This window comes from Acomys minous (genome assembly GCF_964271855.1).
Source record: "Acomys minous genome assembly, chromosome: 2".
In the NCBI taxonomy this organism is placed as follows: domain Eukaryota; kingdom Metazoa; phylum Chordata; class Mammalia; order Rodentia; family Muridae; genus Acomys; species Acomys minous.
Genome location: NC_140484.1, coordinates 102,809,219 through 102,823,904, shown reverse-complemented (window position 1 = coordinate 102,823,904; position 14,686 = coordinate 102,809,219). Strand labels below are relative to the sequence as shown.

The following is a 14,686-nucleotide window of genomic DNA, read 5'->3' as shown; positions in this document are numbered from 1 at the left end:
TTAATCACTTTGATAACCTGATCGGCATGCCTGGTCTGTCACGTGTGAGTGCTGAAATCTCTAGTGTGTCAGGTTGCTACCTGGCTGATGACAGGACAAAGACTTCCTTCAACAGCCAGAATCAACAGGCCTCCCAGTCTGCCGAGGGCTCTGCGTGTGTGGTGGGATCAGGCACCATGAGTGTGCCTTGGTGTTCTACCTTCAGATTAGAGTGCATCAAAGCCATAGAGAGGTGAGAGCTTAGGGACATCTGGAGTCTTGCCTGGATCTGAACAAACTGTTAAACATCAAACTGGCCTTCAGGATTTCCAAGAGTACGTCAGAGTTTTTCATGGCTCCACCCCTCCTGACGTCTCAGTTCTCTGCTTATTTTAGTGTTGGGCTTAGTCTAATTGTGGGATCAGTTATTATTTCCTCGGGTAGTCAGTTACCTTTAATTCTTTCAGATAAACACAACCCCAGGAAAATGCCTTTGAAAAAACTGGGTAAACAGTGAGGGGGTGTAATATAGACCACAGCATTGTGACTTGTGTTTACTCAACAGTCGGGTGATGACAACCCTCCGCTAACAATGCTTTGGAAGACGCTAGTCTCCTTTCAGTGGTTGCCAGACTCCAAGTGCATTGCATAGATGAGCTTTTGGGGTTTGTTTTGTTTTGACTGTTTTGTTTTGTTTTTTAGTCTCGCTATGCATTGGCTGGTCTGGAGCTAGCTATGTAAAGCAGGTAGGCCTTTACAGAGATCCCCCTACCTCTGCCTCCCAAGTGCTGAGATTAAAGCATTATGTTTTGAGCTCTTGGCTATTGAGGGTATCACAGAGATAGAAAGGGCAGCAAAAACTCCATAAATCTCAATGTTCTTGCCAGGACTCAACTTTTTTTCTTAGGCATCACTACCTGTGTCATTATGAATCTTTGTCTATTTGTAAAAATGTTGACTCGGAATGTTTCTGCTAGCCTTGTAGCTGTTGTTGTTGTTGTTGTTGTTGTTGTTGTTGTTTGGGTTTTCAAGACAGGGTCTCTCTGTGTAGCCTTGGCTGTCCTGGACTCACTCTGTAGACCAGGCTGGCCTCGAACTCACAGCGATCCGCCTGCCTCTGCCTCCCGAGTGCTGGGAATAAAGGCGTGCGCCACCATGCCTGGCTCTTTTAGCTGTTTTTATGCAGAAAAAAAATTTCAGAGGTCCTTACAACATTTTTGCTAACCTTCTGTGTGTACTGTATGTGTATGTGTGTACTCATGGATGTATGTGTGTGCACATGTATGTGTGTGAGTCATATGTGTTCATGTGGGTGCACAAGTCCATGCACAATCATGTAGCATCTCATGTGTGGCTCCCCAAGAGCCAGCCACCTTGTTTTTTGAGGCAGTTCTCTTGTTGGCCTGGGGCTCACTGATTGCGCTAGGCTGGCTGGCCTGAAAGCCCCAGGTATCTGCCCGTCTTTGCCTCGCCAGCTCTGGGATTACAGGCATGTGCCACCGTACCCTCATGTGTGGCATTTTTAGGATTGAACTTAGGTTCTCAGACCAAAGCAGGAAGCCTCTGCTCACTGGCTTGTTCCCGAGCCTTGCCTACAGTGGTTTTTAGTTTGCATCAGCCCAGTGGATGATGATATTGATTAGCTTTTCATGTGCTTACTGTTTATCTGTATATTTTCTTTGATTCAACTCTTCTGTCGATTAAAAAAATCCACTTATTTATTTACTATTGAGTTACACAGTTTGTCTCATATTCTAAATTTAAATTCTTTATAAGATATATAGTTGACACATTTTCTCCCAGTCTGTTGCTTATCCATTAACTTGATTTTTGTCTTTAAAAATAATTATTATGGCTATTTCTATGTATAAAATAGTTCAGCCTTTTCAAATATATAACTCAGTGACTTTCTATTTCTCCTCAAACTTGCCCAAGCTGTTGTTAATCTACTTTCCACCTTTCTCTTAAGCTTTTCTGGATACTTAGTAAGTTAAAATGGATAGTATGTGATTACTTATACCCAGTTTCTTTCACTAAGCATGATGCTGAGGTCCCTTATGTCATAGCATGTGCTGACAACAAGTCTGTTCCCTTGTCTTGCTGAATGACAGCCCATGGTATAGGCACATACAATGCCATTTAAAAGCAAACATTTTAGATCATTTCCTAGAGAAACAAAAGCACATGTGCAGCCATGTTCCCACACTCAGATGGTCAGTGTTTTTCGTCACAAAGGACTAACAATGCAAACAGCACAGATTTCCATCAACTAGTTAAAATACATTTTTATGATGTCTAAATATGTGGAAAGATTAGTCAGCAATAACAGGGAAACATTGATACATATGTATAATACATGAAAAAGATCTCAAATGTTTGTTAAATTAAAAAATCAGGCAAAATGTTACAACCTATAACTCTATAGATCAATAGATGTGACCACAGGAGGCTGGGACCTCCAAAACCAATTAACTATTAACAAAAACTCCAGACATGCCCACAAGCTATCCCCAGAACAAGCTAGAGAGACAGAATTCTAAAATTTTTTTTAAAAATATAAAGCCATGATGGTAGACAGCAGACTGAGCTTGCCGATGGTGGTAAGTAGGAAAGGGTAAACTGAAGTGTCCAGGTTGATAGACATTTTTACCACAACTGTGGTGCTAATGGTCAGGCTTTTTGCATCAATCTTTTAATGAATTGGATGAGATTTTTAAAAAAACCTCAGTAAATGTGAGTTTAAAAAATACAAGTGTGTGAAGCTAAGTATGTGGTCCAAGCTCCAGCCACCATGACCTGGAGGGCTGAGGTGGGTGGATCAGTGGTGCTGTGTTGTTCAGCACCCGACAGGACAACAGAGAGAGAGAGAGAGAGAGAGAGAGAGAGAGAGAGAGAGAGAGAGAGAGAGAGAGAGAGATTCAAATGAGGGCCTGAGGAGATGGCCCATTGGCCATGTCAGGACTGAGGGTCTAACACTGGATCCTTGAAGCCAAGTAAGCATGGCGGCCTGCCTGCCTGCCTGTGATTCCAGTGCTCAGAAGGCAGAGACAACATGAACAAATTCAACTCCAGGGAGGAAAGGGTTTATTCTAGGTTACAGTCTATCATTGATGAACATCAGGGCAGGAGCTCAAACAGGACCCGGAAGCAAAGAATGAGGAATGCTGTTGGCCGGCCTCCTCCAAGGCTGGTGATTAGCTACCTCTTTTGTATAACCAGCACTGCCTGTCCAGTTGCTGACCACAGTGGGCTGGGCCCTCTGACACCAATCATCTATTTACAAGCCCCCAGATGTACCCGCAGGCCCCCCCAGATGTACCCGCAGGCCCCCCCCAGAGCAAGCTAGAGAGATAGACTAGTTGTACAGTGAAGCTCTTCCACTGAGAGACCCTGACTCAATTAATAAAGTAGAAATTGTGGGAGACTGCTGTCAGCCTCAGGCTTCCACAGGCGAGTGAGCACGCTTGCACATGTGTGTCCACACGCATGCAAGTGTGCACACTCACACATGCTTACAGAGGTGATGAATTCAGTGTAATACCATAGACCCCGAATTCAGTTCCCAGCACCTACCTGGTGAAGGTCACAAGTACTTATAATTCCAGCCTTAGGGGATCCAGCCCCCTCTTCTGGCTTCTGTAGGCACCCACATACATGTGTCGTAGATATGCACACTTAAATTTTTAAAAATCATTTTTAAGGGAAGGACTTTTCAAGTGCACTCAGGCACAGCTTGGGGGCAGCCCAGGGGCCTCTCCTTCCCCCGGTGCAACAGTGCATTTTGACCAAAGTGAAGCTGCTGTTTGCACAAAGACCTTTGGGTGAGTCTATGGATAGAGTTGGTCAGGCAGACTTTCCAGAGGAGCACAGTTACAAACACTTGGACTGCTTGCTCTTTCTCAGGGCTGCCTTAACTTTTTCCAGCTCTTGCCATGCACACATGCTTTTTCCTGTTTCAAATGAACTAATGTGCTCAATAGTAGAGGCCACTGCACAAACTACACATGAACAAATGTTCCTGTTGTCAGAACACCCATACAATTTTAATATGGGTTTGAATAGAAATATAGTATCTAGAAGTATCTATATAAATTAAACCAGGAAAATGGTTTGCTATTTTCTGAGAGAGAAAATTGGCATAGTTTTCTGATTGCCTTGTGCTTGGGAAGAAAAGGACAGCTATACAACTTGAAAATAAGCTTTGCTGTACAAAGGTATTTGGTTTGCTCCTTAATGAGACATTTCTGGTATTTTCTAGGCATTCTAGAATGATGGCTCATCTTCAAGAAATAGGTCTTTCTAGCACTGTCCCTCTGGGAATTTACTATTAATTGTACAAATCAATACAGTTCGTTGTGATGCTTCCACATATGTGTACGTCATGATCGTCTACCTTCTCTTAGCCTGTCTCCATCTTGTTTGATTTTTGCTGTAAAAGTAAAGCCCCCCACGGTAGTCACACCTCTTCCCCAGCTGCAAATAACGCTTCATGTGCGCCTCATTGCACAGACTCCGCCCAGCAACCTGCAGCCTCTGATCAGGAGGTTTGTTGCGGACTAGATGACAGACTTTACCATAATAGCATCAGCAAAGAAGGGGATGGGGAGGGAGACACGAGAGCACCACTTACTTTTCGAAGAAGTATCTGATGACCAACAAGAGTAGGGCATATGGAACCGCCATGTACAAATGGGAAGCTTTGGCAAAGACGAGCCCGTCGTGATCCTCGAGGTCTGACCACTTCACTGTCGGAGGGAGCCAGAATTTCTCCGACCAGAACCATTTTCTGAATGACTGAAACATTCTAGACAAAGGAAGAAAAGAATATGTTAGTCTTGTCAAATCATCACTTAGACCATCGGTAGCATCGAGTGCTGTCCTTGAAAACTCCTAAAGCAGGATTCTGAAAAGAACAGAGGGGACACTGGCGCCTGCTGCCCTCGTTGCATTTAACAAGGAAGACTCACCCAGTGCTCCCAGAAGTGCTTAGAGTGTGGCCTGGGAAACCAAAGTGTAACACACTCCTCTTCATATTTGGGGAAACACACATGTGGCTATTACAAATATTTATTTTCCTCATATCGCTGTGGTATAAAAAAGATTTACTAGGCTTACAACATTAAAGTATCAAAGCTTAACCTCATGAAAGCCCCAACGTACATACAGAATGTCACTAGCACCCTAAGACATTTCCTGGGAGATAAGGGGCAGGAGTTCAAGTGATGTCATGTCAGCAATCTTTCTAATTAATTAGTTAATTAACCTGTGGTAGTGGGGATTGACCTTACTTCACTCATGTTAGGCAAGGACTCTACAGTGAGTTACTTTCCCGGCTCCCCTTTTGTTTTGAAGCAAATTCTTACTAAATCACATAGAGGAGCCTTGTGCCTGTTTGTAGCCCAGGCAGGCTTTGAACCTGTGACCCTCCTGTTTCAGCTTCCTAATAGCAAGGATTACAAATCTTTGCCTCCTGGCATGGCTTCATGTTAGTAACTATATTTATGGAGAGTGCATTATCTGTGAAGCACTGTTCTTGGTGTGGGGTACACAGCAGTACCCCATCTTGAGAGCCAAACAGTCTTGTAGGTAAGGGAAGCCTGACTAAAATGAATAACTCTGATACATGTTTTTATGTGTTAAAATTTGCCCAATCCAAATGTGTTAGTTTTCTTTTATCTTATTTTCTATTTTTATCCCTTCTAAGCCTGTTTTCTCTAATGAGAGAAAGGGAGTGGGTCTGTATAGGAGGGGAGGTAGGGAGGAACTAAGTGGAGTAGAGTGACAATATTCAGCATAAAATGTGGGAAAAACTATTTTCTTTTTGTTGTTGTTGTTGTTTTGGTTTTTTTCAGATAAGGTTGGCTGTCCTGGACTCACTCACAGTGATACCTGCCTCTGCCTCCCGAGTGCTGGGATTAAAGGCGTGTGCCACCATGCACAGCTAAAAAAAAAACTATTTTCAATAAAAGGAAGAGGAATATAAAAGAAACCTAACCAGAAAATAAAAAAATAAAACTACGCGGTGCTGTGAGGCAAGGATGGACACTGGGCCCAGCAATGACATGGGCAGGAAACATGATGTGCAGCAAGTGGAAGTGAACCAGGGAAGGCAGGAGAGAGAGCAAGCTGCTGACCAGCAAGCAGCATGGAGGCTCGGAGTCTGTTGCTTCCCTTTGCTGTGCCAAGAGTCAACCCAGAAACATCTGCGACCACAAAGTGCAAGAATTCCTCTCCAGCAGCAAGCAGGCAGCTTCGCTGCAATGGACACCTGCCGGGTGACCTCTCACCCAAATCAAGTCTGAAATTCCTCGGAGCTCAACCCCAAATCTGCTAGCCCCTTCTCAGGTCAGATGTCAACCTCAAACTTCCGGTTGTTTAACTTGTGTTTTTGACAACTGGTTACACACCTGGGCCCCCCCCCCAAAAAAAACTTTAGTTATAACTAATTTGTGAGAGTGGCTCCCTCAGACTCAGGAGGCACTGTCTTGCATTGGTTTCTTACCAATGGCACAGAAGAAGAGACAGATGGGGTCAAGCACGGCAGAAGGACACTGCTCATCTATGTTGTCTGCAGGTACACCATCTTCCAAGAACATCCACATGTTAAGCTACCTGGAGTTCTTGGAAACCTGCCCATTGTTCTTATCAAAACTTTATTGTTTAGGCATGATTAAGCCATTGGCCACTGGCAAAGAACTGAGCCCTCAGCCCTGTGGCCCTCCCCAGAAGTTGAGGGGTATAACTAACTGGTGGCACAAACCTTCAAATTGTGGCCCTGCCTAGTGCATCAGCTACCAGTCAACTCATTAGCATAAGAGCACACTGCCACTTCAGAGATTTCAACAGAAACAGAGGCTTTAGAAGTTGTTTACCAGGGAGTGTGCACTTACTCACATCACCAGCATGTTTTAACCTCACCATCCGGGTTGTGGCCATTTTGATCCTAGCATTTTGAAACTGTAAATATTTCACCAGAAACATAGGTCAATCTGTCCTTAGATTCACAACCTTGCACCTAGTGTTGAGAGAAGTGTCCTGCCAGAGGGATGCCAACCCTAGAAGCCACACTAACACAGCTGTGCATCCGGAGAAAGGTGGATGCACATGTGGATTATCATTCCACTAGACTCCCTAACAAGCTGCCAAATCATGCAATATGTCAAATGAAGAGTCCTGCCCACACATCTGCATTTTCTGTTGGGCTTCAGAGATGCAAAAAAGAAAAAGATGAAGAAATGATTTTCAAGAAAATCATAGAAAACTTCCTCAACCTAAAGAAAGAGATCCCTTTGAACATACAAGTGGCCTACAGAACACCAAATAGGTTAGACCAGAAGAGAAATTCCTTCTGCCACATAATAATCAAAACACTAAATCTGCAGAACAAAGAAAAGATATTAAAAGCAGCATGGAAAAGGGGCCAAGTAACATATAAAGGCATACCCATCAGAATTACTCCTGACTTCTCAACAGAGACCATGAAAGCCAGAAGGGCTCAGGCTGAAGTCATCTAGACACTAAGAGACAACAGATGCCAACCCAGACTACTATATCCAGGAAAACTTTCAATCATCATACATGGAGAAAACAAGATATTCTATGACAAAACCAAATTTAAACAATATCTAAACACCAACCCAGCTCTATAAAAGACAGTAGAAGGAAGAATCCAACACGATGAGGTCAACTACACCCAAGAAAATACAGTATATAGATAATCTCACAATAGCAAAACCAAAACAGGCACAGCCACACACAATTACCACCAACTCCACAATAAAAGGATCCAACAATCATTGGTCACTGATTAGGGAAATTACGCCCTTCACAGTAGCCACAGATAATACAACATATCTTCGTGTAACTCTAACCAAGCAAGTGAAAGACTTATATGAAAAAAAACTTCAAGTCTCTGCAGAAGGAAATTGAAGAAGATATCAGAAAATGGAAAGATCTCCCATGCTCATGAATTGGGAGAATAACATAATAAAAATGGCCATCTTACCAAAAGCTATCTATATATTTAGTGCCAATCCGTATCAAAATACCTACACAATATTTTTCAGAACTGAAAAGATCAATTCTCAACTTCATATGGAAAAACAAAAAACCCAGAATAGCTAAAAACAATCCTATACAATAAAAGACCTTCCAAAGGAATCTCCATCCCCGATCTCAAGTTGTTCTATAGACAACAGAATAAAAACAGCATGGTACTGGCACAGAAATAGGCTAATTGACCAATGGAATCAAGTTGAAGACCCAGAAAGAAATCCACACACTTATGGTCATTTGATTTTTGACAAAGAAGCCAAAACCATACAATGGAAAAAAGACAGCATCTTCAACAAATGGTGCTGGTCTAACTGGATGTCTACTTGTAAAAAAACAAAAACAAAAACAAAAACAAACAAAAAACACACACACACACACAAAACCACAACAACAACAACAAAAAAAACCCAAATAGATCCATATTTATCACATTGTACAAAACTAAAGTCCAAGTAGATTAAAGATCTCAACTTAAAACCTGGGCATGGCGGTGCACACCTTTAATCTAAGCACTTGGGAGGCAGAGGCAGGTGGATCTTTGTGTGTTCCAGGCCAGCCTGGTCTACAAAGGGAGTCCAGGACAGCCAAGGCTACATAGAGAAACCCTGTCTCAAAAAACAAAAAAGACAAAAACAAAAACAAAACAAAGACCTCAACATAAAACCAGACACACTAAATCTGTTAGAAAGAAAAGTGGGAGGGAGCCTAGAACTCATTGACACAGGAGATAACATCCTGAACAGAACACAACAGTTCAGACTCTAAGATCAACAATCAATAAATGAGACCGCATGAAACTGAAAGGCAAAGGACACAGTCAACTGAACAAAGAAACAGCCTTCGGATTGGGAAAAGATCTTCACCAACCCTACATCCAACAAAGGGCTAATATCTAAAATATATAAAGAACTCAAAAAATTAAACACTCCCAAACCAAATATCCAATTAAGAAATGGGGTCAGAGCTAAACAGAGAATTCTCAACAGAGGAATATTGAATGGCTGTGAAACACTTAAAGAAATGCTCAATGTCCCCAGTCATCAAGGAAATGCAAATCAAAATGACTCTGAGATTCCCTCTTATACCTATCTGAATGAAGATAAAAAAACCCAAGTGACAACACATGCTGGTTAGATGTGGAGAAAGGGAAACACTCCTCCGCTGCTAGTGGGAATACAAACTTGTACAACCTCTTTGGAAGTCAATCTGATGCTTTTTTAGGAAATTGGGAATAATTCTACCTCAAGACCCAGGCATCTGGGCATAAACCCAAAAGATGCTCCTCTATACAATAAGGACATTTGCTCAACTATGTTCATAGCAGCTTTATTTGTAAAAGCCGGAATCTGGAAACAACCTAGATGTCCCTAAACTAAAGAATGGATAAAGGAACTGTGGTACATTTACACAATGGAATAGTACTCAGCTATTAAAAACAAGGAAAATTTGAAGTTTGCAGGCAAATAGATGGAATTAGAAATGATCATCCTAAGTGAGATAACTCAGACCGAGAAAGACACACATGGTATATACTCACTTTTAAGTGGATACTAGCCCAACATAGATGTCCTCTGAGAGACTCCACCCAGTGGGGGGTTAAACAGGACAGATATTGGGTCTAAAAGCTGGATTCTGGGCAGAATGTTAAGAGTTGTAGGGAAAAGTGGGGGGATGGAAGGTCCAGGAGGGAGCAGGAGCTCCCCAGGGAGCCCATTAAGGTCTTCGGATCAGGGCCCAGGGGGTTCTGCACAAACTCATGCACCAGTCAAGGACAATGCATGCAGAGAACCAAGACCCCTTTTTCAGATGTAGCCAATGAACTGCTGATTCTCCGTGTTGGGGGGGAAGGGAAGAGCTGCTGCTGAACCTCTGACATGCACTTGAGTGCCCACTATTTGGTCACTGCCCCTTGGCAAGACAGCCTAGTGGACACAGAATAGAAGGGCATGAGGCCATCCTGATGAGACATAGGCTATTTCCAGAAGTCTAGGGGAGGGGAATAAGCAGAAGAGGGAGGGAAGGTGGCAATGGGAAGATAAGAGGGAGGGGATAACAATCGGGAGGTAATGTGAATAAATTATAATAAATAAAATATACATTTAAAAAGTTAAGGTAGAGGAGGGGGTTGCTGCAGAGAATGATGCACCAATCAAGGACCATGCACGGCGAGGACCTAGACACTCTGGCCAGTGGCAGTACATAGGCAGCACAGTCTCCTCGTGGGTCCCACAATATAGGGAGTAGGGACTACTTATGATATGGCCTCTGGTTCCCCAATGTGAATCAAGATGAGACTTGATAAGATGAAATCAGATATTAGGGGAGAAAGGCGCCCCCTTTCTGAGGGCTGGGGGAGGGAGGGAGAGGCGATGAGGTAGGGAAGGTGGGATCCAGCGGTGATGAGAGAGGGGACTACAATTGGGATGTAAAGAATTAAAACCGCAGAACAAGCAGGTAGCTTATATCCCTAATCCCACTACATGGGAATAGCTCTGAGACTGGCTGAGACATGGATGTCTATGCATAGACAATGCTTCTTATTAGTTACAGGATCCCTGTGATTTAGGATTAGATGCCATTCTTCGTATGGCATGAATGAAGATTTATAGATGTCTTTCTGCTGCTCATGCTAAGAGCCTTAAATGTTATGTGCATCCCACACACCTCATACACTTATAATTTTAGGACTATATATTATGTGTGAGAAAGTATATGTTTTCAGAACAAAAGAATCAGACTTTGAAGCTGGATCAGACCTGAAAGGATTCATTCCTCTCAGCATGATGGACACTGACATCCTGCATCCTTCATGATCCAGCACCAAGTGCTTCAGTTGCTGTTCTTCATCAGAAGAGGACAGTGCCCAAGACAGCTTCAAAGAAAACTTCCATTCCCAATTGGTCCAGCATTTGAGACTGTCACACCCTTCTATGAAGCCTGGAATTTCTCAACATTTAGAAACCGGACCACAAATGCTATTCCCAGCTTGTTTAACCATTTCCCCAATTTTACTTGGGCCCCCAAAAGGTATTATTTGTCCCAAATCAGCCAGAAGAAAAATCTAAGAGAATGATGGCCCATGTCCCTTAAGGCTGGTTAGGTAGGTTTTTGGTCTTCAAAAACTTCAGAGTCCTACAGAATATGGCATTTAAAGATGTTTTTATTGTTTTAAAGATTCTTTGACAATAAGGCAGGTTAACTCCTGGCAGCATTCAGCCTACCTCAAAGAAGATGATGAACATCAAAGAACCTCCTTATGGAGATGGCTTCAAATGTGGCAAACAAGCCACTGGGAAAAATGTCCTCATTTCAACCACTGACAGAATTCTGCCTACAAATAGGCAAGCTTGGATGCAGGTAGCGTTGACGGCCAAACTCTACCAAGACAGGGTAAGGAAGTCCTCAGTAGTTCCTGCCTCACAAATATGTCTGTCAGATATATTGGGCCAGAAGGTTGAAGATGATACTCCAACATTATAGAGAATTATGGATGACTGTTCAGACAGAAAAATGTCATTTTCACTTTAGAAGCTGCAACCTGTTCTTCCTGTTTACTCAGGTAATTAATTTTATTCCTTCTCAAGTCTCTGATGGGGTTGAAGACCAAATAGGTTAGTTTCACAATTAAGCTTAGTTGTTTAGGGGTTAAGATGTTTTTAGGTCTAGAGAGATGTTTTAAGTTGATAGAGATGAGATAGGATAGATATTGATTTACACTCAGAATTTTAGACTCATCAAGATAGGAAAATGTTTTCTTCAAGGTTGCCAAATACAAATGGCCAAAAAACTATGAATGTAACATTAATATAATTCCTGATTGTTTTGTGGTTCTTTTTGCTCTATGTAGTTTATTTTATATATGTATAACAATATAAATGTATACGTAAAAAATAAAATGTTAATTAAAAAGGTAAAGAAGGGATGCTAGACTTCAGGGAGATTACAGCTCAGCCAGAGTTGATGTGGTCTGAACCAGGGAAGAGCAGTGACACTTGATAGACTTAGGCACTCTTGGGACAAGTCGGGGGCATTAATATTTGCCAACAGCCTATTTGGTAAAGTAACTGAGGAGTCGAGCTCAGTTTCTCTGGCATCTGATACAATTTCCTATAGAGGAAATTGAGAGGTGTGTGCAGGCTTGAGGATGTAGCTCAGTGGTAAAGCACTTATGTCACACACTCAAGGCTCTGCCCTGGGTTTGACATCAGCACACCTCCCCCACCACCCATGACATAGCTACACACCTCTTCATGCCTAGGTACAGCTCAGAACAAGGGTAAACATAGGCATTGAACCAATCTCCAGTTCTTAGAGATGTTAGAAATCAACCCAAGCTAAAACCTTTCACCAGGCCTGGTCTCATCATTCAAATCTGAACTAGGTGTGAATGTAAAGACAAACACATTTGGGAGGAAGTTTGCCTCTGTGGATTTGTGGCATTATTGGCTTTGAGAATAATTAAAATACCAGGACTGGGAGCAAACAGCAATGCAATTATTTGGGGTTTTTTCCTAATAATGTTTAATAATTACTTCACAAAATAAGTTGTTCACCCATAAAACACAATTCAAAGCAACAGGAATTTTTCTGTCTTGGGAGAAAAAGACCTTTTCAAGCAGCTTATAAGTTACATGGGAGTAAGTCCCATCTTAACGTTAGAAGCAAGCAGTGACTTCAGGTCTGCTGAAAACAGAAACTTTAATGCCCAGAAATACAAAAGAAAGGCATTGAACAAAATAAACAACTTCCTAGAAGACAGAAAGGATGGTATCAAACACTGATGACCGCAGATTCAGGGGTCTTAAAATACTTGGTTCACATCAAAGACAAGAACTCAAAACGAGGTGCAGATTTAAATGTGGGAGCCAAAGTTATACAACTCTTAGAGTACTATGTTGGAGTGAATCTTGGTGAACTTGTCTCAAGCCAGCTCTTCTGAGATGGCACCCAAAGCAGAAGCCGCAAGAGAAAAGGTAGATCAAAAGAGATCAAAGTTAGTCTATGCATCAGTGGACAGCACTAAGGCCATGAGCAAACAATCTACAGGAAAGAGGAAAGTGTGTCTGATAAGGGACATGTTTCAAATATTCAAAGAATCCTTACACCCACTAATAGCCAGATAAATAGACCATCTTTAGAAAGTATCTGAATAAACATTTCTCCTGAGACATGTATATGGTCCATAAACACAAGAAGAGATGCTTGACGTTATTGATAAAAGAAACACAAACTCAAACCGCCACTTCACAGCACTGAGGGTTATAATAAAGCCCAACAAACACTGCCCATCACTCCTAGATAGCAAGAAAATTAAAGGACTCATGCTGCAATGTGGGTGACTCTTGAAGATTTATCTTAGGTAAAAGAACAGATACAAATGGCGTGGACTATATGAGCTTATGGATAGGAAATGTTTAGAATAAACAGCTCCATAGAGACTGCTGGCTTGAGAGGATGGGAGGTGGCTTCTCAGGGTGTGTGCGTCTTAATTAGAGTTTCTATTGCTGTGAAGACACACCATGACCAAGGCAGCTCTTACAAAGGGAAACATTTCATTGGGGCTGGCTTTCAGTTTCAGCCCATTATCATCATGGTGGGAAGAGATGAGGAGGGAGAACAACCTTAAAAAATCTCAATACTGTCACTTAGGGGTCTTGGCTGTGACCCATTACCTTTCTAGTGGCTCTGAGAAGCCCACTTACTCCCATTTTAAGATCTTATACTTGTTTGGCTTAACTCTAGACTTTCTGGAAGTTAAACAAAACTGTTACAGTTTTTGTTACAGCAGGGTCCCGTCTACTTCCAGATTTTTAGTCTCTGAGGCAAGACTGTGGCTTGAGCTCAGGAGTTCAAGGTCAGCCTGCGCAACACAGATATAAAGCCAAATGAATAAACCCAACCAACAGTTAGCTCTTCAGCATGTCTGTCTGGGATTCTCCCAGACGCAGCTACATGGATTTCTTATGTTGTCACTAGAAGTTGCTCTCTGCCTGGGCAGCCAGCAGGTCATAGCTGGCCAGGCTCTCTAGGAAGAGAACGCCAGCTGAACGGCAGGACACAGCTACAGTTGTTACGGGCTTCCCTCCTGCAGACCCTCAGGACCCGTGAGCCACTGACTGAGGCTAGGATATATGTTTTAAACTATGGCAGTGATAATATAGTCAAAATGATATGTAAGTTACTTATCTACAAGCAACTTCAACGTTATTAACTGCAAAACAATCTTTACAATTTGGGTCTTGGGTCAGGTAAACGTGTCTGTCTGCATTACTGATTCGTGTTGTCTTTGATACTAACTCTACACACTCAGCCCCAAGGAACTGGTTATGCCTTTAAGATAAAGTGCCAAGAAAATCATAGCAGCTCTTTGCTTCCTGTGGACAGTCCTGGGACAGAGCTGCTGTAGATTCTCTCAAAGCAGCAAAAGTCATGGTCGTTGCAGGTAAACAAGCAGGACCACGCATATGACATAAACGCCTAACCCTTAAAGAAGTGTACTGTGACTGTTAATGTGCACCTGTGGACACACACACACACACACACTACACACATGCATATGCACACTACACACACCATAGACTCATTCACAAACACACTCACACACAAACTACACACACTCATACATACATACCACACACATAATACACTACAC

The 14,686-nt window shown here is 42.4% G+C and overlaps 1 protein-coding gene across 2 annotated transcripts in view; it reads right to left on the bottom strand.

The window, feature by feature from the left end:
* The window catches only part of CERS3 (ceramide synthase 3), a 104,216-nt gene that overhangs the window by 60,726 nt on the left and 28,804 nt on the right, over window positions 1–14,686 (bottom strand). For both annotated transcript variants that reach the window (XM_084773349.1, XM_084773348.1), the window contains exon 2: window positions 4,610–4,783. In XM_084773349.1, the coding sequence (XP_084629475.1) occupies window positions 4,610–4,782 (173 nt within the window). In that variant the 5' untranslated portion in view covers window position 4,783. The remainder of the gene's footprint in view (window positions 1–4,609; window positions 4,784–14,686) is intronic.